The following is a 26,046-nucleotide window of genomic DNA, read 5'->3' on the forward strand; positions in this document are numbered from 1 at the left end:
TCGCCTGAAGACGGCAATGCTTTGAATGAATTAGATTTCGGGCCTCTGTGAAGCGAGAAGAAAAGTGTCTTCAGTGACCTCACAAGTCTCATACCGGTAGCCCACTGCATCTCCAGACTTTGGGGGTGGGACCGATGGTCGATGTACCGGCAATGGCAGTGCGGTAAAGTTTGTAAAAGCAGTAGTTTCTCGCATCGGGTCTACTCACGCATGCAGTAGAGCAAGCCAAGGTCGCGGCAGGCAAGGTACGGCTCGGTCCAGCTCGATCTGATGGTTGAAATGCGGTTGCCGGCCGGGACATCGCGAGGGACACCATGCGCCTGCGTGCAGCTCAGCCCGTTCCTCAAAGCTGGTGTCCACTGACCGACTACTGCACATCATGAGGCAGCAGCGCGACATGTTCGCGCACGTATGCAACAGGGCCTCGCTGTTGTCTTCCCCTCCCCCAGAAACAAAGAGCTAGGCCGAGGGTCGTAACCGAACCCACATGCCCCCCCCCCCCCCAACCATGTGGAAGAGGCAGCAGATGAGGGTTAGAGTTGTTAGTCCGATGCTTAGATCGTCTACGATCTAAGCGTGCTCAAAGCAGTGGATGGGACGGGGCCATGCGAAGCCAAGACTTGTGTATGTGCGCGCGTGAATGGATTTGACGTCATCCGAGCGAGGACGAATGAGCAAGCGAGGGAAACGGGGAAGGACGAGCGTAGATGAGTAAAGAGACGCAACTCCTCCTCGACCGAGGCGCCGCGGGCGGCACTGGATCTGTCCCGACCTGACATTCAGTTAACTTTGACAGGTAATGCGGTTCGGACGCTGCCCTGTGCCTTTGTAAAGTAAAGTACCGTAGGCACTCGTGAGATTGGAAAAACGCTAATAGGCAGGCTAGCTGTTAGAAGTAGAAGGCTAGCTATATTCAGCCGGCCTTTATCCACCGCGCTAATCCTAATATAGAAGGCAGTCAACCACCTACCGGTAGTTGACCCACCTACCTCGTTGCTAGCCCAGCCAGCCCAGCCAGCCTATAAGACAGGCGCTGCCAGCTGTAGCTCTCTAGCTTAGAAGGATCAACGAATTAGTCATCTATTTAACTGTGTCGGGTGCTATCATAAAGCCCCAGTTGAGGGCTATTAATTAATCCTACTCTTGCTATTATACAGCGTTGTGGTGGCTATAGGCTTTTGAATTCAAGAGTTAGTATTTGGATAACGTACATGCATAGCGAGCGGGCACGGGTAGAATACCGGTGCAATTTGGTCGGCGGCCGGTGAGTTAAGCCTATTTTGGAATACATTATGTCAGCGTCAGCAAGAACAATATTCCGACCCGATTAACCAATAAGAAGGCCAAGATTTAGAAAGTTACATAAAGTCAAAAACTCTTTAGATTTAAGCAATTCATAGTCAAGGCAAAATAGAGGCAACAGCTATAATTAATTTAAAAACTCATTATATTACGTAATCTGTCTAATTTAAGTATAGTACCCTTATTATAATAGTATATCTGTATACGTTGCTGTTACTCTTTAAAGGTTGGATATAAGGGCTTAATCTTAGGCATCGTAGGCGTCTGTTGGCGATAGTGGATTTGCGGCAAAAAGGGCGTTTTTTGCACGGGTTATGGACGTAGGCAGTGGCGGCATAGGCAGTGGCAGTGGCGGTGGTGGCAGTGCCTTCTAAAATAGGCTTAACTCACCGGCCGCCGACCAAATTGCACTGGTATTCTACCCGTGCCCATAGCGAGCGGGCCACTTCCTTATCGCACCTTATTACACCTTAGAGGCTACTTTTTTACCTATTTATCAAAAATCAAAATCAAGCCTAAAAAAGGTCTAGTTTTAAGAGATAAGTAACAATAAGAGTTAAATTTAAAAGGGAAAATAGTAAAGAAGATATCATCCCTTCTATAGAGGCCATACTAAGCAGACCTCTTATCTAGCCCTTCTGATAGAGGGTCCAAGGGGTCAAAGCGAACTAACTACCAGAATATCACTTCAACACCAGCATCAGCGCCTTAGGAGGTGCTTTCACCCTTGCGAAGAGCATTCATTCTAAGCGGCCTGGCATTCGGACGGCGTATTCGAGCTCCGACCAGTCAATCCAGCATTTCAAAATTCTTTTGGATCTCCAAGAAGCCCGGTTCACCCTCTGGGCGGGAGAATGGAGCGTCAAGCAAAGCCTGAATACAAGGCACCGCAATGTCCGGATGCACCAGGCCAAAATTATTGTTCCATATCTCCGACAGATTGACCAGATCACTTAAGAAGCTTGAAGTCAGCATCCAACCACGCTTGCTCATATCGGCCGTGTTGTCGATGATCCTCTGGAACAAGGCCTGGCGTTCTCCAAATCTTTGGCTTATATGTCGTCAGCGGCCCAGACCAATGTGTCGCATCTCGACCCGAGAAAGCTGGTCCAAAACGGTCCCGGTGACAATACATCAAGCCGTTTCCTGCGGGACCTTACGACGGCAGGCTCGTTGCTGGTCGAAAAGAAGAGCAGCAAAATTCATAAAAGCGCCATCAGTCGAATGTGAATACCATCAATAAGCGCATAGAGAATATCGTCATGCGTCTTCAGCATGAGAAAAAGCCTGATCAGCTGAGGACACTTCCTTGCTGCGGCGTCGCAAACTCGTACTCTTCCGCCGGCGCCGGCGGCGAATGGTTCGTCACGAACTACAACATTGTATACACGATTGAAACGCCAACGGTCTTCACCCTCAGGGAACTCTTGAGCCAGAGCCACAGCAACAGGTCAGAGATGAAAGAACGGAAAATTCGGGGAGCCAGAACGGGCATTGCCCTTGGGCGACGATTTTTCATCGGTCAAACGCTCGCCTCCGCCGTCATGTGTCTCCATCTCGCTGGTCGGCTCCACAAGGCAATCCGGAGTGAAAATATCCTCTTCTTCGGTGACAACATGGCCGACGCGGGAACCACTCTACCTTACCTCGTAGGGTTTGGGTACAGCCGGCCCGATGCACCAGACGAGCGCAACGAGGACATTGTCGACAAAGACGAGTGTGTGTATTATCGTCACCCTGACGCTCACTTCGTCCCCGTCGCCGACTTGCAGCAGCCTTTGGGCGGAGCAGGACGCTACTCGAAGATATACGACATCTATAGCCTAGGGGTTATAGGCCCTAGAATGATGATGAAAGAGAGTAAAGAGCCGAAAGCTTTCGGCTGACTTATACCATGGCGGGCTTAGGTATTCCACTTGGTTTCACCGAGTCTCCACACCTCTGCAATCTTCTCCCCTTCATGAAGTGGAAAGTACATCCAAATCGAACTGGTTTCAATGGAGGAGTGGCCTATAATGTAAGTGGCGAGGTCGTTTGCTTCTCCTCGGAGGCAACGCTGCGTATCGAAAGGCTCTGTAACGCATTAATTCTCTAGGAAGAATAGAATACCATGGGGCAGACTTACATCCCTTTTACACCACAAGTCTAGTCGAAGTCTCAACATGTACTATCTGCTACTATAGATCTTGAGATTTGTTGATCTCTGGGCAGTCCCTACAAGTGCAGAAAATCATCTTAACACTAAGATGATTCTCAGAAATATAGATGATCTTGACAGGCTGCTTGGGGTTGGGTTTGAAGACGAGTTTAGCATGGTACTTGTTAGCAGAGTTGCTCAGAGATGAAAGGTAATTGATGCCCTCGAAATTTGTACGATGCGCCTATATCTTATTAGTTACACTGAGACAAAGCGTGTTTGGGCTGGCTGGAATGTCGTGTAGGGTAAGAATATCTTTTGTATCCGTATATTTTACTGCAAAAATCCAGAGGCAATATCTCGTGATACGATAACGGAGCTCCAGGGGTATTCTGCCCCACGTCCTGCCCAAGACAGAAGCTGAGTTCTGATGCAACCATGCAGTCCGCCTATCGCATTCTGATGGGGTGGGTTCGTAGTTGTGCGTCGTTAATTGGCAGGCACCTGGTTGACGTATTTGACATGGTAACCGGCTGCCTGTCCACCCGAGTGAGAGCAGGCTCCAGCGCAGGAAAGGTGCTTAGCTACTATCATGGCTGGCCATGTTGAGTCGGTCTTTGCAAAGAGAGGGAGGCCCAGTGCGAGATCACCCTAACGACATTGCGGCAAAGCCATACGATCCAAGCCACACAATCCAAGCCACGCAATCCAAGCCACGCAATCCAAGCCACGCAATCCAAGCCACACAACACAGTACACCGCCAGCGATGGCCTACCTATGGAAGTATGAGACCTAAACTAAACTACACTTCATGCGCGGCACCGTCATCTGCTCTACCTGCGGATAAGATCGCTCGATACTCGAAGCGGTAGCCTTCCCGCTTCAAGGGTTACGGAACGCTGCAAATCGCCGGGCAATCGCCGTGTCAGGTAATCCAGATTATCATTCAACTGCTGGCTGTGTATGCTAATGTGTTGTGCTCTCCTTTCCTCAACACCATGATTCCTCATTGACCGATACCGCTACATGATTTGTCGCATCAATTCATCAGTCTGCCTTTTCTCTGTTCCCTGCGAGCATGGACTTGTTGGCGAGGCCCCCTTTGTGACAAACTTTGCCCGTGACCAGTGAACCAACGAAGCCTCGGTGTTCCACTACGTATAAGAACAGGCCAGGCCAGCCCCCCCCCCCCCCGCCGCTCACGGCCATTAGGACAAGTGTTAGCCAGCTACAAGAATCCGCCATGCTTCCCTCCCCCGTTTAACGCCATGCAATGCTGTCCCATGTGTCCGGCCCAATGTGGTTCTGTGCCTTAAACGCCAAAACCTACCCGCTGAGAAGTGAAAAAGAAGGGCCCCGGCTTCCCCCCCCTCGGCGACTGTGCTGCCCAAGGCCCTCGATCGTTGATGTATGTGTTATATGCTGATTTGCTCGTTGTTTCGTTCCGTTCATTACCCCTCCCGGCATGGGAGAATTTCGTCTACCGTCTGTCGTCTCCTTTTGTATCACGTAACGCTGTATGCTGCCGGCGGCTCAAGACTGTGGCCCAGTTCGAATCCGGAACTTATCGCGCAGCTTGTCAGCCAACCTGGCTCTGCGACTCCTGTCGTCCCTGTCGTCACGTTCGACTCCGGCTGGACCTGCTGATGCGCCTTGGACCTGGTTTTGCGTGCGATATTGCCGAAGAGCCTGTATGCGCTCCTCCGCTGAAGCGTTCCTTAGTCTGTTGATATCGAACAGTCGTGTCCTCCGCCTCTGCGTACTAGATGCCCCATCACTCTCGTGTCCATCCAACTCGAGCGGCGGCGGGAGCTCATCGCTGTTGTTTTGGGCATCGCCCTGGGGACGAAGGTCGAGGCGACTAGGGGGATGTGTTAATTTGATATTCCAACTCGGCCCAGGAAATGCCTCCAAAGCACCATACGTGCCAAGACAGAATGAGTGGATGCAGGTAACTCACCACAGGGGGCATGTGCCCGATACATTGACCAGCCAAGGATCAACACAGTTGGGGTGGAACTTGTGGTTGCAAGGCAACACACGCACGTCTTCGCCAACAGTGAAGTCCTCTGTGCAGATGGAGCAGCCGAGGTTCTCGTCCTCCTGCTCGTTAGATCCATGGTTAGCGGAGCCGATCGTGCTGGTAGCGCCCACAGTGGCGGCGGCGGTAGCAGCAGTAGCAGCAGCAGTGGCACTTCCGGCGCCAGTTACCTTCGGCGTCGCGCCATCTGCCTCCGTGTTGCCCGTCGTCATCGTGGCATCCGAGTGTTTGGCGTTGACTCGGGCAGTATCCGGCTGCCTATCTTCGCTCCGGCCCTCGACGCTTCCGTCATGTACGGAGACGTTTGTTGCGCTCTCCAACTCGATGTTGGGATCGGGCTTCGCATCTTGCCTCTCGCCGAACTTGACGATGGGAAGCGTGTCCAGGACGGCACGGGCCAAACCCTTGGCACGGCTCTGGCGAGGGCGGCCGTTGACACCGTTCCTCGGGCCATATCTCTCCGGGTATCGGTGTGCCCTCACGGCACCAGTGGCGATGATGATCAGAAAGAGCAGCGTGATGAGACCCGTAATGCTGTACAGGATGCTCATGGCGACAGCCGAGTTATTGCCGCCTCCCCCATTGGTGTCATCGCCGTCGTTTGCAGTCGCATTGCCAGTGATGACAACACCAATCTGATCGGCCTCGTTCGTGCCATTCAGGATGTGGAGGGCCTGTGCGGATTCGTCGCGGTCCGCCATCGTGAATATCGAGTAGTAAGGCAGCTCCGTGTCGTCCGACAACATGCACCAGTTCCCGACGGTGCTGTACAGCACCACGGCTCTCGGTTTGTTATCCATCAAGGTGCTTAGCATCGAGTTCTGGTCGATGAAGCCGCCGCCGCTGGGGGAGTCGCATGACAGATATGCGACCGCGTTCCCATCGATCGTGTTGAAGTTGGAAGAGGTAGCAGAAACCATGGTGCCTTCGATCCGAATTGCCTGCGATTGTGTTAGCAAAGGCGCACATGTGCCCAGACGGAGACTTCAAGTCAAGTCCGTCATGAAAATGACTGCAACCATACCCCGCGAACAATGTCGGTTTGGTTGAGACCCAATCTCTCGGTGGACGGCATGACGGTGAAGGTCAGTGGCAGGGCTCCGCCCTTGGTCCAGAGGGACATTTCCATGGATGACTTCTGGCTCCACACCGGAACTGCGTTCTCGGAGGCGATGGTTACAGCCTGGGCCACGACGAAGGCAGCGGCGCATGCCATGACGCGGAGTAGCATGGACGCCATCTTGTCGAGTCCTCTGTCAGATCCCTCTCCTCGCGTTCGCACGACGATCGACGTCGCTGGTTGCAGAACGGAGGGAAAATCTAACAATTTCGAATGACGAGAGAGAAGGGGATGCGGAGTAGGAGGAGATAGTAGCGAGAGAAGACGGAAGGGCGAATGCGGGAACTATGTGGGTTGACGGTAGAGGCGACAAAGCGCGAGGTGGCATGCAGTGCGATGCGGTAGAGTGCAGTGCAGTGCAGTGCTGGGCTGGGCAGGGCAGGGCAGGGCAGGTCGGCAGAGCGGTCGGGCTCGCTCGCTGGTAGGGGTTGTTGGAACAAGAGGGGGATTTGCGTGTCACATCTCCTCGGAGCCGTAGATATCAGATGGACGCCCTCCCTCCCAAGATTTGATCGTCGGGACACCGAGCGGGATACGGTGGTGAGAAAGCGAGGCCTCTTGGGAAGTGCGAAGTGCGATCGTGCGGGTTTGGGTTTTTTTCTTTCTTTTCTTTTCTTGCTTTTTTCTCGTGATATCCCGGTTTCGCGTTTTCGCGTTTTCGCGATGAGATAGATGCAAAGGCGGAGATGGGGGTGACAATCGTGGGTGTCGGCAGCAATGTTGATGGTTGTTGATGGTGTGTGGTTGAAGGAGGAGAGTGACGAGACAAAAGCGACCAGAAGGGATTGGGAGCGGCAGTGGCGGGCTGGTCACTCAAAGGTGCGCACGGTAAGTGAGCCGACGGTTCGTTCCTTAGAGAGGGAGGTACCTGGGGTCTTGGTGGTGGTAGGCAGGAGGGGAAAGGTACTGCCGTACCGGCCAACCCTCGGTCTCAGCTGCAGTGACACATGGCCTGCCCCCCCCCCCCCCCCCGGGTTGGTCGGCTAGCTGTATGTAGCAGAAAAACAAGGCCCTTTCGGCGCGCTTTGCTGCCGGGATGTGGTTGCAATGCCGTTAATGATGAGGCAAGCAGCCGATTTCTCCGGCGGGACGCGCGGGGAAAAGTCACTACGTGGTATAGTGTGTACGTACACCTGTAGGGCAGAGGCAGAGCCGCAATTGGAGGCGCAGCACGAAGGTCCAAAAGGCGCACGCGTCAGCCCAAAGATGAATGCCTGACTGTATGCGCATGCGAGACGCCGATTTCTCCCGCCCTATTCGACTCAGGGCATAAGCGCTAGGTGTTGATTAGACACTTTGGCGCAATGGCAACCTGAGATGAACCGGCTGATCCGATTGATACCAAGCAAGTCAAAAGGTTCTAACGGTGTGTGTGTGTGTGTGTGTGTGTTGTACCGGTATCGTCGCCTTGGTTCGGCCCTGCCAACTTTCTGCTCGCGGAAAGTATTCAGAGCGAGGGAGGTAAAGGGAGGGAGCCCATGTACCTGTCCGCTTAGAACTGGGTGACGAGATACCTAGGGAGGTAGACGTCGTACGCTCCGACACTCTTCGAATCCGGACTTGGATTGCCTGGTATTTCGACCCCCTACATAACTTTTAACCTTTATTATTTGGACTGATCATTAGGCTCTGGATCCCCATTTAGGACGGCGGGGCTCGCCGGTTCCATCATGCCTCTGCTCGTTCTACCGTAATCTGCGACGAAGTCGACGAAGCCCGAGTCTAAACCCCCGAGCCGCTTTGCTGATGATTGTCACAACAAGAGCAAACGGCATTGCAAATCAACAAACGTCTCGTCTTCCGCGCGGGATCTGGTCAGGAGTTCCCGAACGAAACGGCAACATCTGGCGCGGTTTTCCCCACCGGTCCAGCCCGCTTTGCCCTCAAAACCGACACACAGCCAAGCCTCGGCGTTTTCACTGGGGCCTGGGGCCTGGGGCCGTGAACAGAGCGGTCTGGCGTCCTCGATCAATCACTAAAACACGGCATGAACTGCGATAGTCGGTCAGCCGACAAGGCTGCAGAACCAGAACCAGAACCAGACCCATGTCCCGGGGGGGGGGGCTGCCCGGCCTCGGTTCTCCTAACGTGAGACGTATCCAGAGGGGAGGGGACAGAACGACGGGGGAGCCTCAGCTTTCGGTACACATGGATGCCGCCGGACGCCTCGGAAACGAATTCGTGGCGGGAACAGGCAGGCAGGCCGGGGCCCATGCTTGAAGAAATCCGGCTTCACGCTGTGGCAGTGTTTCCTCCCTGTGTGAAGAAGCGGGAAAGGGGAAAAAAAAAAAAAAAAAAAAAAAAAAACCTAAGAAGAAAAACATAAGCAGAAAATTACGCAAAGAAAGACGGTAAGGGGAGCGGGGAAGAAAAAAAAAAGAAACGCGCTCCCCCCTTAGATTGCCACTATCCTATCTGAGGCGCGGCAGTCCTGCCTGCGTAAATCGCCAGCGCAGCTGATGCGAGCGTAAGACCCGGTTTTGGCGGCGCTTCGAGCCTCGCCCTGCGACGCCTCGACGGATAACCAGCTTCTTCAGGCAGCCAGCCCATTTTAGCCTTACGGAATCAACCCTGTGAGCATTTGTCCCATTTTGAAAGGGGGGCGTCGGGACCCTGGCCTCCCGAGCCCGACCGTCCCGTCCTTGGCAGCATTCGGCCACTCACCCAGCGCGGCGCTTTCGGCAAACCCGCCCGGAACACCCAAACACAGCCGAGGAAAACTTCCGACCACGCTGAGACGGCGACCCCCGTTTGAGCGCAACTCAAACCGATAAAGCTCAATGCTATATCGCCGCCCATCATAACCCTCCCCCCCCCCTTTCGCCCATCGCGGCCCCTTGGTCCGTCAACGCGCCTTCCTGGCAATACCATCTATTTCGCATTACTTTTGCTCTATTTCCAACCACTACAGCCCCAGGGCGACCCTACCATGCCATCCCGCCCAACTCCTTCCGCTCCATTAACTCCAGACGTACTCCCACCATGCCGCTATTCCCAAGTCGCCCCATGCGGCGCTTGCCGTTGAGAGTATCCCTGACGGGTCGCCCTGGAGCGTTGCCCTGGACCATGGCGGCTGCTCATATCTTGCGGGCCGCCTCGGGCACTGGTCCCGCGAACTTCTTGGCATTTGACAACTTGTCCCCGTGAAGCCCAAAACCGAGACCAGATCCGCCAGACCCAACAGGCGAGAGCGACCAAGGCATCGCTCATCACGAGCCTCGGGTTCGACTCTCCCGTCGCTCGCCTTTTCAGACGATTCTGACCCACCGGCCGACTTGGACAGACAGACACACACACACACACACCCGCGAGACGGCTTCTCGCTGGCTTACTCCACCACAAGTAACCCGCGAACGTCCTACTCGCCTCCCAGTCCCCCCCCCCTTTCACTCATCCCACGTGGTTGTTCATCCTCTACTGCCACATCGCGGAACCTTTCGTCGGTATGCGGGAGTCTGTTGCTGCTCGGGGGGGGGAGGGGAGGGGAGGGGGGGCAATGGTTCTCCAGTGCCTGCCTTCGTTGCAGACGACAAATAGCCAGATGCGCGTGCTTCTGCGCGACGTCTGTTTCGTCAACGCTAATCAGCAAAAGAAATAAAAGGGGAAAAGAAGAGAAAGCAAAAGAAGAAGAAGAAAAGACAGAAAAAAAAAAGGAACAGGACAAAATCCAACGGGTCTTACAAATGCCTGGTGAGCGGTCCACCAATGTGTCAGTCGCCCTTCGGGTTCGTTTGTATGACCAGCAGAGAATCTTCCGGTGCTTTTTTACAACGGGCAAACAAGGCTTCAATCCTCCTCCGCACAGAGCAAGGGTTTGCCCCCCCCCCCATACACACTTGCTCACCCGTTTAAAAAGGGGACAACATTGCCCGACATTGGGGAAGGCCGCAGGCTCTTGTAAGCCAAAAGGAACTGAGACCGTGGCCGCGAGTGAGTCAGGATTGCCGTCAAAACACCTCATCCCAAAGCCGGCCCTCTGCCTGCGCCCTGCCGTACCAGGATATTCCTCGCCGGAACCTCGCGACGTTGCTCAACCGGCCGCAAACCTGGCGCGCACCCTCTCTCAGCGTCAAACTTCAAAATCATTCCCAAAGACGAACTCTGGACAGCTCCGTGTGGGAAACAAGTGCTTCTTCCTGGCTCAACCTTCCCTCACAGCCCTCGACGTTGCATGGCATGCATTGATCCCGCGCCCGCCTCGAGTTGCACCGCCCACCCCGTTCCTCCTTCTCTTGCTCTTGCTCTTGCTCTTGCTCTTCCTCCTCCTCCTCCTCCTCCTCCTTCTTCTTCCCTTCTCCCTCCGTCCAGGCCTGACAAACGCCAAGCCAATGCAAACAATGTTTGTAGTTCGCTCACCCTCCCTCCTACTCGGCTGCGTCGGAACTCTCCTGTATGCTTTTGCATCATGATCGGCCTTCGTTCAGTCTGGGATACCAACTCGTATACCTTTCACTAATGCGACAGAAAGCACAGTATGCACCATCTCCCGATCTCACCCAGCCTCTCTCTCACTCCCGCCCCATAGCTCTCTCGTCCACGCGGCCTGCCTTGTCCCTGGCCACACATGCCGAGCTTCTGAGACGACTCTTGATCCGTCAAGCCCTTCAGGCTTTGGTTGACGTAGATGTTGTCGTCTGGGAACAAGTGGCCCCGACAGCCGCGAAGCATCGAGAAGCCGTGCGTCTCCTTCTACCGCGTGTGATGCGAGGATGAGAAACGTTGGGGGTCGGGGAAACAAGTACATGAAAAGAAAGGGTTGCCCGTCGACCGCGGGCCACGTTCATGCCTTCCGTGAAATTCCTGGCCTGGTGACCGTAGTAGTTCCGGTCCAAACACATCTACGTGTTGAGGCAGTCTGCTCACCCATTTCCACCACGTCGAAGCTCTGCCCAGATCAACCCACGGCATACACACCGTCCACCTGCCGAGCCCCAGGACTTGCACCCGCAGGGCCAGCGCCGGTTTGGTTCACGCTAAACTCCTGTCGGGAGTTGGCGAGTCTCGTCGTTCCCTGAACGACAATGGTCTTTGAGTGCGTCCTCGTTCATGCCATATCTGCCCTCAAGCTTTTGGCCATTGTTTCTTCTAGTGTACACCCCGCGAACTCTCTCCGATTTCGCGGTCGTCATTCTGCACGGCACTTTCGTCTGGTCGTGGGAGTTGAGGTGCCGAAAACGAGTCTCTGGTTTCTCGCCACTGTCAGGTCATTTGCTGGGAACGGGCCTTGAATAATGAGATCATTGACACAAAACGGTAATGTCATAGCTCGTGGAAGCAGACACATTATAGACTTTATCGGAGTACTGGGGCGGCCTTGCTGAGCAGATCCTGGGGATGCCCTTGATCCCGATGTGTCCGTGTCCGTGAGCGTTCCCAACGGCCGATGGGTCCAGAAGGTGTTCTTATCTGAAGCCGCCTGCTCGCATAAGGTACTCCTTGGATGGGGCCTGCAGAACCTGCCACGCACCACTCGTCCGACCCAATGTTCGTTAAACTCGGATTCAAATGGAGTTCACCCAAAGATGGGTGGTTTTGGACGTCAGAACTATTGAATGGGCATTGCACGCAATGCCCAGCCTTGGAAGGCAACCGGTTGCAGAGCTGAACGTTCTCATGCTGTCTTGCTTGGTTCAAATGGTTCCCCTGGCGAGCTCACTCCAGCCCGTGGTTGGGAAAGGGCGCTTCGGACCTGACTGTTTAAAGGCAGGAAGCGAACCTGACTACGAAGATCAGTTCATCTGAAGACGTATCGAAAACAGGAGAAAGCAGCGAGAGCTCGAGGAAGATTATGGGCTTGGACATCGTCTGATATCGATGACACACGTTTGGTCTGGCCCTTGACGACGCTGACAAGCCGACGGCTTCGCACACACGGCACTGTACTCAGAAAAGGAAAATGCATCGAAAGTTCATGTTACTGCATCAACGCCCCGTTTCCGATTTTGCTGATAAGTCCTGGTCAGTGATCCTTCGTCACAAAAAGTTGGGATGCTCCATCGGCAGCTCGTCGAATTTTCACGCTGAAGTTCGTCCGATTAGCGTGTTCAGACTTGGGCTGGGGGAGCATCGCGCAAGAAAATCGGGGTTCGTTGACTACTAGCCATGCAATTCATCTGACTGGACCATCAGCACGAGCTCCAAGAATGGAAACGACGGCGCCGAGAGGTTGCCTCGCCCTCGTTAAATCTCTTCCATGTCTTCCAGATCGTCCAGGACCGGCCAGTCGCCGACCTCGACCCGCTCGGGCCTCACAAAGACTCCATGCTTCAACGTCGACTCTTCACCCCAGTATCGCGTTCCGGCGATACTGCCGTCGTTCTTGCCAACGGGTTCGTCGAGGTGAACTCCGATCCAAGGACCTAGGCCGCCAGGGATTTCCTTGACATGGCCGACGTATTTGACTGTCCCTCTGCGCGAATCCTCGCCGCCGACACGGCATCGCTTACCGACCTGAATGCCCTTTTGCTCAATCTCCTGCTGGAGAGCATCAATCTTGGCCTGCTCGTGGCTTGGTGCGTCAGGGTCGAAGCGACCGAGTTTCTGGGCCTTCTTCCAAGCGAGGACCGAGTCACTCTTTTTGGCATACTCCTTCTCTGGCATGACATACTTCTCGACACCCGAAGTGTCCGTGAAGTTTGGGCGTGCGCTAGTCGGACGAGTGTCGGCCACCTTGACGGAACAAGTGTCAGCCAAGGAGGCGTTGAGGAGTAAACAAGAAAATGGGTGCTGTGCTGCCTGAAAGACAGCCTGGTTTGGGTAATGTCCGTCTGGTCACGAGACATACAAGGCAAAGAAACCGCCTCATTCTTGCTTCGAAGCATGGATGGAGAGGAGAGGAGGGGGGGGGGGCATGAGATGTACCCGTTGCACTGGTTGGCAACACGGTCTTGGCCAGGGAAGAAACGCCATCCAGACGCTGTATACGAGCTCTGTGGAAAACATGGATAGACAATGATTTGCTTACATGCAACTCGGCATAGGGAGCCAAGGGAAAGGCTGTTAAACGTGCGCTGTCCTCGTCCGATGCTTCAATGGGAATATTCCCCGAAGCCGTCTTGAGGCTGATTCTTTGGGACGAGGGCGGGATACCGGTAATGGGTTCCAGCTTGGTCCTCAGCTGGGTAATGGTCCATGATGGGGTGATGCGACGCTCTGACGCAGAATTTTCGGAAATGACTTGCAGAGGGACGTCGGCCATGATGGGCAAGTTGGGCCGAGTCCTGGAACCGCGTGGAAAGAGAGTCGGGCTAGTCCAAGAGGAACACGTGGGGCTTCGCAGTGGTTGTTGGGTTTCCGGTCCCGGGGAAGAGGGGACTGGATTTTCGTCGATAGAAGTTGCCGAAATGACGACGTCAGGGTCCAGGAACCAAGAGACTTGGGTGCCAACCGGGCAATATTCAGTTGGCTGAGGAGAATGCTGCACAGTAGGGCTGGGCTGGAAAGGCCCGTTGGATGCAAGTCAGACAAGCGCACAGTCCAGGAGGTTCGGGTTGTTGGGCTGTCCTGCCGTTGTCACGTACCTTGGGAAGTGGGTGTGTGCAACAGAGCAGATGAGGGCGTGGGTGAAGCTCTCCGGTGACGTTGAGCGACACTGGGAAACGACAAGAAGCGTGCTCCTACTAGTAGGGGAGTTTGAGGGATCAGGCTCCAAACGTTGAGGCTGCGGTGTCGACGAGGAGGGGGAAGTACAAAAAAAAAAAAAAAAAAAAAGGAAAAAAAAGGAAAAAAAAAAAAGAAAAAAGACCCCTCTCGTCGTTGTCGTGTGCTCTGAGAGGGTGGGTGAAATTCCGTCAAGAATGGTGAACAAACGCAGGCGGTTTCAAGCCTCACAGACGGGTGCACCCAGAAGGTGGGTAACGGAGGGGGCGTGCGTGTAGTACACTATAGCATTGGTGCAAATGTCTGCCCAGTCTCCATCCATCAAACCCCACCCGCCAGCTCAGGCTCGCATCTCCAGCCACAGCCGGTACGTACCTCCGTACATCCGGTTTCCCCCACGTACTCCCGCAGTTCGTACCTTCCGCCCTCAATCGAACCAAGGGAAGGAGAAGGATCATCTGTACCTACCTTGTGAATACCACTCTTCCTTGACCGTGATGTGATGTGATGACTTGTCAGCCCATGCACTTCGTCCTTTGGCTCTCTCTTCGCTCTGCTCACCACGCACCCTCTCTCTCATCTTCACCCAATCTATTCTTCCAATCGCTCACCGCCATATGGAGAGGCGGAGGCCGAAACAGGATTCCAGGAGGCGCAAAATGCATCATCAGCCCTGGCCACGCATTCCCAGGCAGGCAGGCAAGCAGGCCGACCCAACGGCCATGACAGTTCGGCAGGTTTGAACCAAATCTCACGGGTGTGAACCGCGAGACGGCAAGATCGAAACATGCCCAGCTAGGTATCTCCAGTCTTGGCCACAAAACTTTGGGGCGAAAATAAGGATCTTGCTTTGTGGAATTGTCGCACAAAGTAGGTGCAGCCGTCCGAGGCCGCTTCAGACAAGTTTAACCTTGGACTGGTGGGAACAATGCCATTGATCATGATTGGCGAGTCCCCGCTTCAATTACGGGAACCGTTTGGTCGGGAAGCACAGCATGCCAACAGCGGCATCGATGCAGCCAAACGCCAGATTTCGCGCATGCAAACCTCCGTCTCGTCCCCTCCGCTCCGGTCTGACCCACGGCCCAGTCGTCATCCACCGGAAAGAACACCACGTTGGCCAGTATCGTGCGGCAAACGAGTTTGGTGCATGCTGCTGCTGGGGAAAGCCAAGTGCTGGTGTCGTCGTCGTCGTCGTCGCCGCCGGACAGAGACATACCACGGGCATGGAGACACACAATGGGTGGTCTCTCCCTCTCGATTATTCATTGTGTGCGTGTGTATGCAAGGCGCCGACAACAACACGACCGCAGCGAGGGCAACGGTGCATACCGGTATTCGCCCGTCCATGATTGGGAGTCTTCAAAGTGCACTGCAGGGCCACCAACACCACGAGGATCTGGCACCTGAGATGGCGGACAACGCAAACGAATAGGATGAAACATCCATCGTAATGTTCGTTGCAGAACCATGATAACCCACCCACACCTCCATTTCACGCTCCAATGTGGCTGTTATGCATCAGCTGCGGCAGGCATGGGGGACTGTCGCTCGCGCACCCGCCAACAGGTCATAGCGAGCAGCCTGTTCGCCCTTCCACTCGAGATTCAACTCGAGACGGACAGGCTCACTGACGCGAGATGCTTCGTTATCCGGAACAATCCTTGCCTTCTCTGTGAAGGTGGGAGTGAATTGTGATTGTTTCTGCGTCACTGTCACAAATCACGTTCCGAGTCTAAACTCGACAAGAACCCAGTATATGGTCAATGTTGTATGTCTGGGCAGCTTACAGAATACCCGAAAGCGTTGTCGGGTTGCTAACCACCGTCTAGTTAGTCACCAGCTCCTGAGAACACCAGTCAAGGTACACACGGCATTGCAATGCTGCTTCTAGAGGGGGGGGGGGGCGATGTATGCCAGACTGAGGAGCCGCCAGCAACAAACCACGGCACCAGATCTATGCTTGCTACCCGATCCGTCAGTGGGTTGCCGCTATGCCCAAGAAAGAGGCGGTTCTGCAATGCTGGCTCCCGTTCACCGCCACGTTGGGTTTTCTTTGTGTGACCGACAATTGGGTTGTTCTGTTGGAGTGACACGGATTCGAATGCTCTCACTCTTTGGAGACGGGAGGCAACGCTAGCGCTAGAAGCACGAGGAAGCAAAGCGGAGAAGATATTGTTCTAATCCAGCCCAGCCCAGCCCATTCTCTAGCAGACGGGCCCCAGAGGTTCAAGGAAGGAGTGCACGTATCAAACGAGCAGTTATTCTGCCCTCTAGAATTGGCCAAGCTCGGACAAACGCTGACCAATCTGCCGATTGACGATGTCGTATACCTACCTAGCTGGTCGGTACGGATATGTACGCAGCGCTACCCGCCCATGGTTTTTTGGAGCAAAGAGACCTAGTGTACCGGTAGGACCCATCCGTCCCTCATCGCAGATCGCTTCGTGACGTCGGCGTCAGTCATGGCGCGGGAACAAGTGGTGAGGCAGCTCCGGAACAGGGGTTGGGATTTGGACGGGTGCATAGCCAGCACAGCGCTTTCGGGGTATAACAGGCTCAGCTAAGACGGCCGGAAGACCTACCGACAGGGAAGATGGAAGCACCTTTGGCCGTCATCACCCTTGCTCCTTGTTTCCAATCTATTGCCTGATGGACGACCATGGCAGGTACTGACAAGTGCCGTGGTACGTCGTTCGGGACCGTGACTCGTCCTGGCGATGGTAACGACACGAGAGAGCGGTGCAAGGTCGGGTTCCCCTGAGACGGCCTCTCGCATGTGCAAGGCAAGCGACGCAGGGCCGCGCGCTCCAAGGCTTAGCCAGCAAATGGATGAGGAGTTTCCTAACAGAGGCGTAGCGAAGGGAGATTTGCAACAAGACCAGCTCCAATGAATGCATTCGTTTTGAACGTCAGCCTCAGGATGGGAGTGCAACCCCAGTCAAGTCGTCGGTGAGTGGGTTTGGCAGGCGGCTGCGAATCACGTCGAGAGGCATTTGATAGGCTCTCGATTCCCAAGGGACTGTCAGCGAGCGTGGGAGTCGGCATACATGCGCTTCAGCTCACTTGACCTGCTGAGCTGTCGTGGAAGAAGACGGGCGGTTGTGTTACATTGCCGCCGGCGCGGCGGCGGGCAGGCGATGACGACCTGGATGGATCCCAGGCGCGTCGCAAACCGAGGGAGGGAGGGAGGGGGACAAAGTCTAGAATGGGATTGTGAGGGTGAGATTTGACCCAGATCCGATCTACAACCATGGGGCGGGTTCGGGTCGTTGATTGATGTGGATGCAAACGGCTACAAGAGACGGATGATGACATGAGCACACAGCAGCGTCGTTTTCCTGTCATGTTGCCTTGGGGAGGAGGGAGAGAGTTCGGACAAGGACATATTAATAAACAAGACAATGGCAGGCAGGTCCGACGGGCGTTGGGGGCCAGTGGCGTCTGGGCCATGTTCTCGGCCATGTTTCGGTGGAAGATGGATTCCAGGACCCGACTTTTGTGGGCTGCTCCGCAGCGTGCCCATACACTATAGGTTAGTAGTAGGTTACCTATGTAGTATAGCGCCCGGTCCTGGTTCCTTGGTTGAGCAGCAGCAGCAACAGCGTGTCGAGGCCCCCCCCCCCCCCTCCCTGTCCGGCCCCCTTCCTCCGGCAGACAGCCGTATGTATGTCATCTACCGAACGATGCCGGTTGGGGAGAATTCAGGGTCGCTTGAGGTTCAAGGCCACCCTGCCGTTTAAGGCAAGGAGGCAGCAACCGTGGCCGGGGCTCTGGACAAAGTCCCCGAGGGAGGGCGAGATGCTCTGGACGTCTGGGGGAAAAGTCAATGCCACATCTAAGCGGCGGTGAGGTGTCTTGGTCATGTAGGCACATGGTATATGTAATAGGCCTTGCCTCGGGCATGAAATGAAGGATGGATGGATGGGTGATTAGTTTGTAAGTGGTGTTGGATAATGGTATCGCTAGGCTGCTGCAGAACACGAGGTTTTTTTCACAACGCATTTTGACTTTGGGGCCCCAAGACACTGCCAGGTGACGGACACGTCGACAGGTCGACACGTCTTCGCCTTTGTTTTTCTTCTTTTTTTTTTCTGCCGCGCACGCTCTCCCCGACAGATTGGATACCTGCAGTTATTTTAGCATAGGCCTAAGTTGCTAGGCGAGCTGGCTAACGATAGCGCCGGGGTTGCCTCTCTCTTTCTCTTCTCTCTTTGGCAGTGACCTCCCCGTCTTTGTTACGCAGCAAGCCGGCTAGGTAGGTACGATGACACATTGCGCTGCAACGGCCCCCTCCCCCTTTCCTTTCCTTCCCTTAGCTTGCTAGTCTACGGAACAATGGCCCTGGGGTTGCTACGTAGGTATGTAGACAGGTTGCCGGATACCTACCTTGGTAGGTAGGGAGTACGTGTAGGGTATCTTTGAGGGATGGATGGATGGATGGATGGTACGTACGCAAAGGCATGAGCGCAAATTATCGCCTATAGCAGGTGCGCTTTGGGACTGGACTTGGGACCCTATAATTACCTACCCTTACTGCTTGCTGACTGACCACTTGGTGTAGGTACTCGCTCGGTTCACGGCCCTCGTCTGTCTCGGGAGCTGCCCCGCCTGCTTCCCCCTTTCCACCGTTCACCGTTCGGCGTTCTAGGCCTACCTGGTCAATGGGATCTCGGAAAGAGGCGGTCGCGGAGACAACGAACGGCTTAGCACACACACAATCGCCTTACGAGGCCGTCGGCCGCAAAGGAACATGCGGGAGAAGCAAGGAACCGCTGGCCCAAGGGATGAGGGACATGCGAGAGGCGAAACTGGGCGCCTGCTTTCGGCGCGCACTACGCAGTTGAAGGTACACCTACCTGTCTAGGTACCTACCTACCCAGACAGTGTACCGAGGTACCTGGGGTCTTGGTGGTGGCGGGAGGTAGGTAGGTAGGCAGGCAGGCTGGCGGGCAGGCGGGCGGGCGGTGGTGCCTGCAGACACGGAGAAACATTCATTAGGCTTCTGGCGCGGTACGTACCTATACGGTGGGGGGTTGATTAGGAAGGGAAGGTTACAACCCGGGCAACAGCAACACACGCAGACGCATTCTCTCCTTCCCGGTTCCTCTTTGTCGGTTTGGTAGTGTATATAGTGGAATTGCTCACGCGCGCAGTAAAGAGGCAGCAGCTACCGGTAACTTACGAAGTATCCTACCCTACCCAAGGTACCCTACCTACACCTGTGCAGCGTAGTATAGTTCGGAGATTGGGCGGAGCGACGTGTGGGAGAAGAAAACGTTGGATGGATCCCCCACCCTTACCTTTACCTACCTTACCTAGGCAATATGCGAAGTACCTACCGGCCGCTAGGTAGGTTGGTAGGTAGGTAGGTAGGTAGGTAGGCAGGCAGTTTACCTAGCTAGGGGAAAGATAGGATAATAGGTACTCAGCAGAGGGTGGCTGGCAGGCGGCATCCGTCATCCATCCCCTTCTCTCCTCATAGGCCCATCCATGGACAACCAGCTCTCGCATCGTCTCTCAACACTCTTCAACACAAGTCCTGGATGCCGGATGCCGTTCCCATTTGCTCCGCGTTTCTTTTTTCTTTCTTCTTCTTTTTTTTTTGCGATTGAATCTGTCTGTGTACCAAGGTACAGCTACACACCATGTCATCTCTTCCCGTACATGCCGCCTAATCCTCCTCAAATGGACTGCTACATATAGGCTTCTTATTATTACTTCTATTCCATGCTCTCGGCCATTAGTCGCCCCCCTCCCCTCCCTCATGTACATACAGCCCCATCGTCATGTCAGGCACCGATGCCGTGGAAGCTGGCCGGCCCGGTTCACGCCCCCCGAGAGGCAACAGATCATGGCCAGGACAAACAGCAAACAGCAGCCCAAGCCTAAGCCCAAACCCAAACCGCCGCCTGTGGCTTGGCCACAAGACGAACGGCGACAATGACAACGTCTTGTGGTCGCCTCATCCACCCTATGTGCGCGCCGGTGCGTCGTGGTTGCCAGCATGGATGGATGGCGTCCTGTGCAGCCAGAAGGGGGAGCCCCTCCAAAGAGAACAACAACCACCGCAAAACGGAATCCGGTGATGCTACTGCCAGGCGGGAAAAGGGCTGCCGGAACGCCGCTAGCCAGCAAAGCAGCGAGCAAGCATACCCCAAGTTTGCATGGCAATCATGGTTCATGGCAACTTGATGCAGCCAAACCACCCCCCCCCCCCCCCCCCCCCCCCCAAAAGAAGTTACTGCCCTGGTCCTGGGCGGCTGGCTTTGCTGGACGGACGCTGCAAGCTGCGCTGCCCTGCGCTGCGTTGTGCGGTGCTGCATATCTGACCGCCAGTTCATCATCAGACCAAAGGATCGAGCCGAGAACACCGTCGGCATCGGCGAGGCAAGACAAGGCGAGGCAACGACCGGTGAGCAGGACCGGCAAGGGAGACAGACTGACTAACCACGACACGAGACGAGACAGACTCTTCTTTGTCAGGGGCTGCTGCTCCTTCCTGGTCCTGGTTCCGAGGTCATCGGTATGTCCATGGAAAATACCTGCTCTGGCATGAAGTGCATTGATCAAAGGTTTCCCAACCCAACCCAGCAGTACCCCGTCTTTGCGGCTAGTCAACCGCCCTCGACGACTCGTTCGGCAGTGGCGCATGGCCCGTCTGTCGTTGTTGGCTTTCCGGCCTCGTCGAGACAAGCCTCATCCTACGCCTACTGTGTCGACCGCACAGACGTCGGGTCTCAATGCGATTCTCCTTTTGCTTTGCACTCTCCCGCTGCTCTCCCAGCTCACCTTCTCTTGATCTCCTTCCACACTGCTCTGTTCTGCTCTGCTCTGCTATGCTCAGCTCAGCTCAGCTCAGCTCCCCGAGCCGAACCTCACCGCCGACTCGTCATTGGCAGTAGTCCTAGCCGCGGAAGGGAGCCGCGCGAGACATGACGAGACATACGCATGCAGCCTGGTTGCTTGAGCGAGCAGCGCCCCATTGAACCCGTTAGGATCGGCGAACAGCATAAGCACAATCTGTGTTAGCAAACTGCCATGAGAGACGCACAGGTAGGTACCTGGGGGTGGGTGGACCTGCGCACTCAGAAAAAAGCCCCCCCTCCCCTCGAGAGCGAAGAAGAGCGGGAAGAAAAGAAAAGAAAAAGAAAAGAAAATCGAGAGCAAAAAAAGCATGGCATAAGTTGAGTGAGACCAATTCCTCCAGACGTGTCCGGCCAAGCATCGGAATCCTCGCTTTGTGGTCCCTCCTAACCCCCCCCTTCTTCTTTCGGCTGACCCATCCTTTTCAACTTGGCTTCTTCCATCGGTCTTCCTGTCTCCGACTCATCGGGCGTTTCTAAACTTCTTGCTTTCTCGGTGCTCGACTATGCACGCCGTCATACTTTCGCATTTGACTTCTACGGGCGCGTGCTGGAATCCAGAAGGCCAGCCAGCCAACCACGGGACCATGAGTACGAAGCTACCCGCTGCCTCCGGATTCACGAGAAGCAGCACCCGTTAGAACGTAAGCGGCATCCGACAAACCACACGACTTGCCGACATGCGCATGTCTAAAGTTCGCTCTCGACTCTTCACTGCATCAGCAACCGCAGGTTTCAGACTTGGGCTCCACGGCACCCGTAGTGTGTAGTGTGTGTTTGTGTGTGTGTGTGTGTGTGTGTGTGTGTGTTGTGTGTGTGTGTGTGTGTGTACACCATGCGGGTTTCGTGACAAACTGTTGCCCACCACATTTCCCCCCCTCCTCCTCCTCCTCCTCCTACTCCTCCTCCTCACGCCTGCCTGTCTTGCCCTAAGCACGCGCTCACTCTCTCCGTCGGGGACCCTAGGATTACGGGCCATGCACACTCTTGACGACGTCGTTCAAATTTTCCGCCCTTCCGAACCGGGTTCCTACCTGTTCTCCATTTGAACCTGTGCCATGCGAGGGAGCTGTGACCATGTGTGGCTATCATACACGGACACGAACCTATCCTTATAACCCGCCTTGTATTGCCTCCTCTTCCCTGTATCCCCTCTATCGGAAAAAGCTGTCGTCCAGCTCATTTTCCACATTGGCTCGGGTTTTGACACGGCATTGAATGCGCCGGGCCAGGCATGCCACGGGTTGTCGATGGTCTGTCTGCTTGAACCGGGACGGCGATGCATGAATGCGTGGCCATGCCTTTTTAGCACCCAGCCCCGGGTAGCGGCCTCTCGACGCCGCACTCAAATTCCAACGACTGCTGACATCTTTGTTACCCATTCTCCTCTCCCGGGCGTCCCTAGGCATGTCCCAGGACCCCTCCTTGCCTGGAGCTGCGGTCTACTAGGTACACTAGGGTGTCGACACGCTACACTGGGCAGCTTGCTGAACAGGGGGGGGGGGGTGCGATAGGAAAAGAAAGCATGGCAGCCACCCGGTGTCTGTGTGTTGTGCCGCGGGAAGGGGGGTGTGTGTCTTTCAAACATGTGCTCAACTGGCCAACCCATGTCGGTTCCCAAACTATGCCTGGGTAAAGCAGTCCTTCATGGGCCTTATTCGACCACCACCTCCGCCGCATCGCATTCTTCAATGAGGGCAGGGCAGCCGACGACGGACTGTCCCAAGCAAGGCAAGGGACAGGCGGCGGCACCAACAAGATCCCATCATCTGCCACTGGTCATCCCCTCCCCTATATGCAAGCTTGACATATACGCTCTGCCCTATTACTTACTACGTTCACCACCGCCCACTCTGGCGTTGCCATTCTGCCTGGGAAAGAGAGGACAAAAAAAAAAAAACCGAAGGAGGAGGGGAAAGAATAAAAAAAAAAAAAGGCCACACGCACCCGCACACCCGCTCTTCCCCCCCCCATTCACACCCTCTCGCTCTTCGAACACATGTACACTTTTCCCATCCGTACTCCGTACCTACTCAAATCGTCTATACGTCTTGGCCGTCTTCGTCTCTCCCTTCTCCACAACCGCGGCGGCTCTCCATCACTGCTGCTGGGCTCGTCGCTATAGTGCTGATTCTGGGATTCTTCTCACACACCCATGACACGCCCCTCCCTGGCCTTCGACCCAAGTCTCCTCTTGTTTCTTATTCGACGACTTTCCTCTCCTCGGTTTAAGAAAGAGTACTTTGGGCCTGGGTTGTCACTTTGTTAATCAGACCCCAGTTTCCGTCCCCCCACCTCCTCCTCCACCTCTTCAACCCATCACCGTCCCTCCAACTGCGACTTTCTTTGGTCCATTTTAATTCTTTTCTCTTCCATTCACAAACTGCATCACCGCAAGTTCCCGACCTGGACCGGCCTGTACCTTGCTTCGTTGGCCCTCTACCGACTCTCAGTGGGAGAACGATGACTCTGGCAAAGCCTCGCTTTCTGATGAAGACTTCCAGCACCCTGCTCTGACTGACGTATACTTCCGCCGCCGCTATCCTCTCTGTCCGCCCTACCTGCCGCCTACCTGCTTCGACACCGAGCGAGCAAGCAAGCAAGCAAGCAAGCCCGATCGTCCATCGTTGTTGCTTGCTCACTGGCCTCTTGGACTGGCCCAATCATGTTGATGACTTCTTTCAAAACACCACCTACGCCGCCATCTTGATCTTACATTCGGATCCTTTTCTTCCTCTTTTCAGATCTTACACCCCCCATCCCTTTACCCTACTCACCAGCATTATACGGAACGGACCTTTTGTTTTTCGTTTCGTTTTTCTTTTCCCCCGTTGTCAAACTTGCCAACATTGAGATCAACGTCATCTATTGTTCAGGGGAGCAGATTCACACAAAAGCAACCGTTGCCCCCCTCCTCCCCTTTGCGTTTAGCAACTGGCCCGTTATCACCAAACCTTCCGCCGACCTCGTCGACCCCGTGCTCCGACTTGGCCCGCACCCGCCGCCGTCCCCGCGAGCCGACTTCCTAGGCCCTTTACCTACCAAGACAGACAGCAATCCGGACGAGCATCGGAACGACGGTCCCAGTTGCGAACTTTGGGACGCCTAATCGACCATCAGCCACCTTCCTCCTTTACAGCTGCCCGTTCCGGGTGGTGCCACGCAAACCGAAAAGCTGGCGCGCGTCTATCGCGCCCATGACACAAGACCGTATCCAACTTACCTAGGCGGCAAAACCGTCACCGTGGATATCGCGTCTCTCTTGAAGGCTCCTGACTCAGATGAGTCCTCCACCGCTCCGCCCCAGCATACCCGATCCTCCTCAGACCCGTCCACGACCGCAACCACGGCGACCACGGCGCCTGTCAGCGGGCTACCTCCGTATGGCCCGCCACCCATAGCGCCGGGCCTAGTTGCGAGCGGCAAACGTGCCATGCCGCCGCACGTAGCGGAGTCCCCGGCCAAGAAGCAGAGCAAGTGGTCGCCGGAGGAAGATGCCTTAATCATCGAACTTCGGGGGAGCGGCATGAAGTGGGAAGACATTTCGAAACGTCTTCCGGGACGAAGCGCCATCAGTTGCCGGCTTCACTACCAGAACTACCTCGAGAGGCGGAGTGAGTGGGACGAGGAGCGGAAGAACAAGCTCGCGCGGCTTTACGAGAGGTACGATGCGGAACGCAGCAGCAGCAGCAGCAGCAGCGAGCGTCCCAAGACAGCTGCAATCCCCATGCCCCCCGCCGTCGCGAAGAAGAGAACTAACGCGTGAGTCAGGTTCAAGCCGGAGATGTGGGCAAAGGTTGCGGAAGAGATGGCCGTTCCCTGGCGAGCCGCCGAGGCCATGCACTGGCAGCTTGGCGAAGCCGACATGGCTCGACGCGCCGGTGTTGTGCCGTTTTCTCTTACAGCCGTCAACGTCGACCAACCGGGTGCCGGTCACCGGCACTCGCCTTCCCGCGGCCACATGCACTCACAGTCACAGGGCAGCCTGCCTCGGGACATTGGCGGACCTTCGCCGCGATACGGCCGACCGCCACCGCCACCGCCACCGCCGGGCATATCGCCGATCCCCAGCGGACGAGCCCTCGCCGCCCGACGCGAAAGCGTTACCGGAAGGCCGCCGATGGGGCCAGACCCGAACGAAATGGCGAGTATGGCACAGAGCGGCCCCGGGCTAGCACCGATCCAGGGGCTCCCGCCGAGCCGAAGCTCCGGGATGCTTCCGGGGGTGGCCGAATTGACGACGGGCATGAGCCCGTACAGCACCCCGGCCTACGCGCTGGGAGGCATGCCCACGGCGAGCCCCGTACCTAGCGCCAGAGCGAGCCCAGGACCGCTGCTCCCCGCCCTCCACTACCCGGCGCCCCACGAGCCCCCCGGGGCCAAGCGACGAGCGAGCCCGGGCACGGAGATGATGAGCTCAAGGGAGACGAGCCGGCGACGACATATGGACCCCCGGCAGGAGGAGATGGATCGGCGGCGTATTGCATGACTTTAGAGCAGAGATTATGGGCAAACGTGGGAAAGGGGGAGGGGCGGGGCCGGGGCCGGGGCGGCGAACTCGGAGTTGGGAACAAAAATCCTTTGTGTGTGCGAGGGGAACGCACGTGTCACATTTTTGTTTATCCCCTACTGAGTTTTTCATGATGAGCATGGGAAATCTCCCGAGGATTCGTTTCTTTTCTTTTCATCGTCAGACGTGTTGTCCAAGGAGAAGAACCAGGGGGCGTGGGGAGGGGCGGCGCACAACACGAAAACAGGAGCACCAGCATGTTGCATCAGGACCGGAGCAAGATTTTTTTGTCTCGAATATTTCCCTTGCCTTTTTTCATATCTACGACATCGTTACCACATATGGCGGGGGGCGAAGAAGGGGGGGAAGGTTCTTTCGCGCTGGAATGGCCTTCTATCCTCCCCCCCCCCCCCCCCCCCTACGCCTTCTTTCCTCTGCCCCCTTTTCTGTCCTCTTCTTCTTCGTGTCAT

At 55.5% G+C, this 26,046-nt stretch overlaps 8 protein-coding genes across 8 annotated transcripts; 4 read left to right on the forward strand and 4 right to left on the reverse strand.

Annotated features, from left to right (window-relative positions):
- The first annotated feature begins 2,430 nt into the window (after positions 1-2,430).
- On the forward strand, positions 2,431-3,441 carry LY79DRAFT_354121 (uncharacterized protein). Its single transcript, XM_060552669.1, has one exon. The coding sequence runs from the start codon at positions 2,565-2,567 to the stop codon at positions 3,186-3,188; it is 624 nt and encodes a 207-aa protein (XP_060418480.1). The 5' UTR covers positions 2,431-2,564; the 3' UTR covers positions 3,189-3,441.
- On the reverse strand, positions 3,308-4,050 carry LY79DRAFT_354133 (uncharacterized protein). The gene is made up of 3 exons (XM_060552670.1): positions 3,755-4,050; positions 3,428-3,672; positions 3,308-3,375 (listed from the first exon to the last, which is right to left on the reverse strand). Exons 1-2 carry the CDS (start codon positions 3,877-3,879, stop codon positions 3,480-3,482), a joined length of 318 nt encoding a protein of 105 aa, XP_060418481.1. The 5' UTR covers positions 3,880-4,050; the 3' UTR covers positions 3,308-3,375; positions 3,428-3,479.
- Positions 4,051-4,973: 923 nt separating this feature from the next.
- Positions 4,974-6,721, reverse strand: LY79DRAFT_666527 (uncharacterized protein; the record flags this gene model as incomplete). Its single annotated transcript, XM_060563240.1, has 3 exons — positions 4,974-5,301; positions 5,401-6,422; positions 6,506-6,721. The coding sequence occupies 3 exons, from the start codon at positions 6,719-6,721 to the stop codon at positions 4,974-4,976; spliced, it is 1,566 nt and encodes a 521-aa protein (XP_060418482.1).
- A 2,160-nt stretch (positions 6,722-8,881) lies between these two features.
- On the reverse strand, positions 8,882-9,383 carry LY79DRAFT_540844 (uncharacterized protein; the record flags this gene model as incomplete). Its single annotated transcript, XM_060556899.1, has 2 exons — positions 8,882-9,172; positions 9,214-9,383. Coding segments are annotated over 2 exons (330 nt in total), but the record flags the coding sequence as incomplete, so codon positions are not given.
- Positions 9,384-10,078: 695 nt separating this feature from the next.
- On the forward strand, positions 10,079-11,187 carry LY79DRAFT_354324 (uncharacterized protein). The gene is made up of 2 exons (XM_060552672.1): positions 10,079-11,073; positions 11,127-11,187. The coding sequence occupies exon 1, from the start codon at positions 10,285-10,287 to the stop codon at positions 11,008-11,010; it is 726 nt and encodes a 241-aa protein (XP_060418484.1). The 5' UTR covers positions 10,079-10,284; the 3' UTR covers positions 11,011-11,073; positions 11,127-11,187.
- Positions 11,188-12,562: 1,375 nt separating this feature from the next.
- On the reverse strand, positions 12,563-14,287 carry LY79DRAFT_354251 (CAP-Gly domain-containing protein). The gene is made up of 3 exons (XM_060552671.1): positions 14,122-14,287; positions 13,566-14,036; positions 12,563-13,270 (listed from the first exon to the last, which is right to left on the reverse strand). The coding sequence occupies exons 2-3, from the start codon at positions 13,797-13,799 to the stop codon at positions 12,782-12,784; spliced, it is 723 nt and encodes a 240-aa protein (XP_060418485.1). The 5' UTR covers positions 13,800-14,036; positions 14,122-14,287; the 3' UTR covers positions 12,563-12,781.
- Positions 14,288-14,681: 394 nt separating this feature from the next.
- Positions 14,682-15,841, forward strand: LY79DRAFT_540852 (uncharacterized protein). The gene has a single exon (XM_060556900.1). The coding sequence runs from the start codon at positions 15,129-15,131 to the stop codon at positions 15,633-15,635; it is 507 nt and encodes a 168-aa protein (XP_060418486.1). The 5' UTR covers positions 14,682-15,128; the 3' UTR covers positions 15,636-15,841.
- A 6,811-nt stretch (positions 15,842-22,652) lies between these two features.
- On the forward strand, positions 22,653-25,597 carry LY79DRAFT_647059 (uncharacterized protein; the record flags this gene model as incomplete). Its single annotated transcript, XM_060562479.1, has 3 exons — positions 22,653-22,844; positions 24,206-24,729; positions 24,838-25,597. The coding sequence occupies 3 exons, from the start codon at positions 22,653-22,655 to the stop codon at positions 25,553-25,555; spliced, it is 1,434 nt and encodes a 477-aa protein (XP_060418487.1). The 3' UTR covers positions 25,556-25,597.
- Positions 25,598-26,046: the final 449 nt, after the last annotated feature.

Source organism: Colletotrichum navitas (assembly GCF_030913465.1).
Source record: "Colletotrichum navitas strain CBS 125086 chromosome Unknown LY79scaffold_7, whole genome shotgun sequence".
Taxonomy (NCBI): Eukaryota; Fungi; Ascomycota; class Sordariomycetes; order Glomerellales; family Glomerellaceae; genus Colletotrichum; species Colletotrichum navitas.

Bases quoted from the DNA above. Each gene is read 5' to 3' on its own strand.
- LY79DRAFT_354121 (XM_060552669.1), top strand. From the start codon at position 2,565: ATGCGTCTTCAGCATGAGAAAAAGCCTGATCAGCTGAGGACACTTCCT.
- LY79DRAFT_354133 (XM_060552670.1), bottom strand. From the start codon at position 3,879: ATGGTTGCATCAGAACTCAGCTTCTGTCTTGGGCAGGACGTGGGGCAG. The intron at 3,673-3,754 runs ATATTCTTACCC...GGCGCATCGTAC, and splicing joins AAAATATACGGATACAAAAG to AAATTTCGAGGGCATCAATT.
- LY79DRAFT_354324 (XM_060552672.1), top strand. From the start codon at position 10,285: ATGCCTGGTGAGCGGTCCACCAATGTGTCAGTCGCCCTTCGGGTTCGT.
- LY79DRAFT_354251 (XM_060552671.1), bottom strand. From the start codon at position 13,799: ATGGCCGACGTCCCTCTGCAAGTCATTTCCGAAAATTCTGCGTCAGAG. The intron at 13,271-13,565 runs GTAAGCAAATCA...TGTTCCGTCAAG, and splicing joins CTCCCTATGCCGAGTTGCAT to GTGGCCGACACTCGTCCGAC.
- LY79DRAFT_540852 (XM_060556900.1), top strand. From the start codon at position 15,129: ATGCCATTGATCATGATTGGCGAGTCCCCGCTTCAATTACGGGAACCG.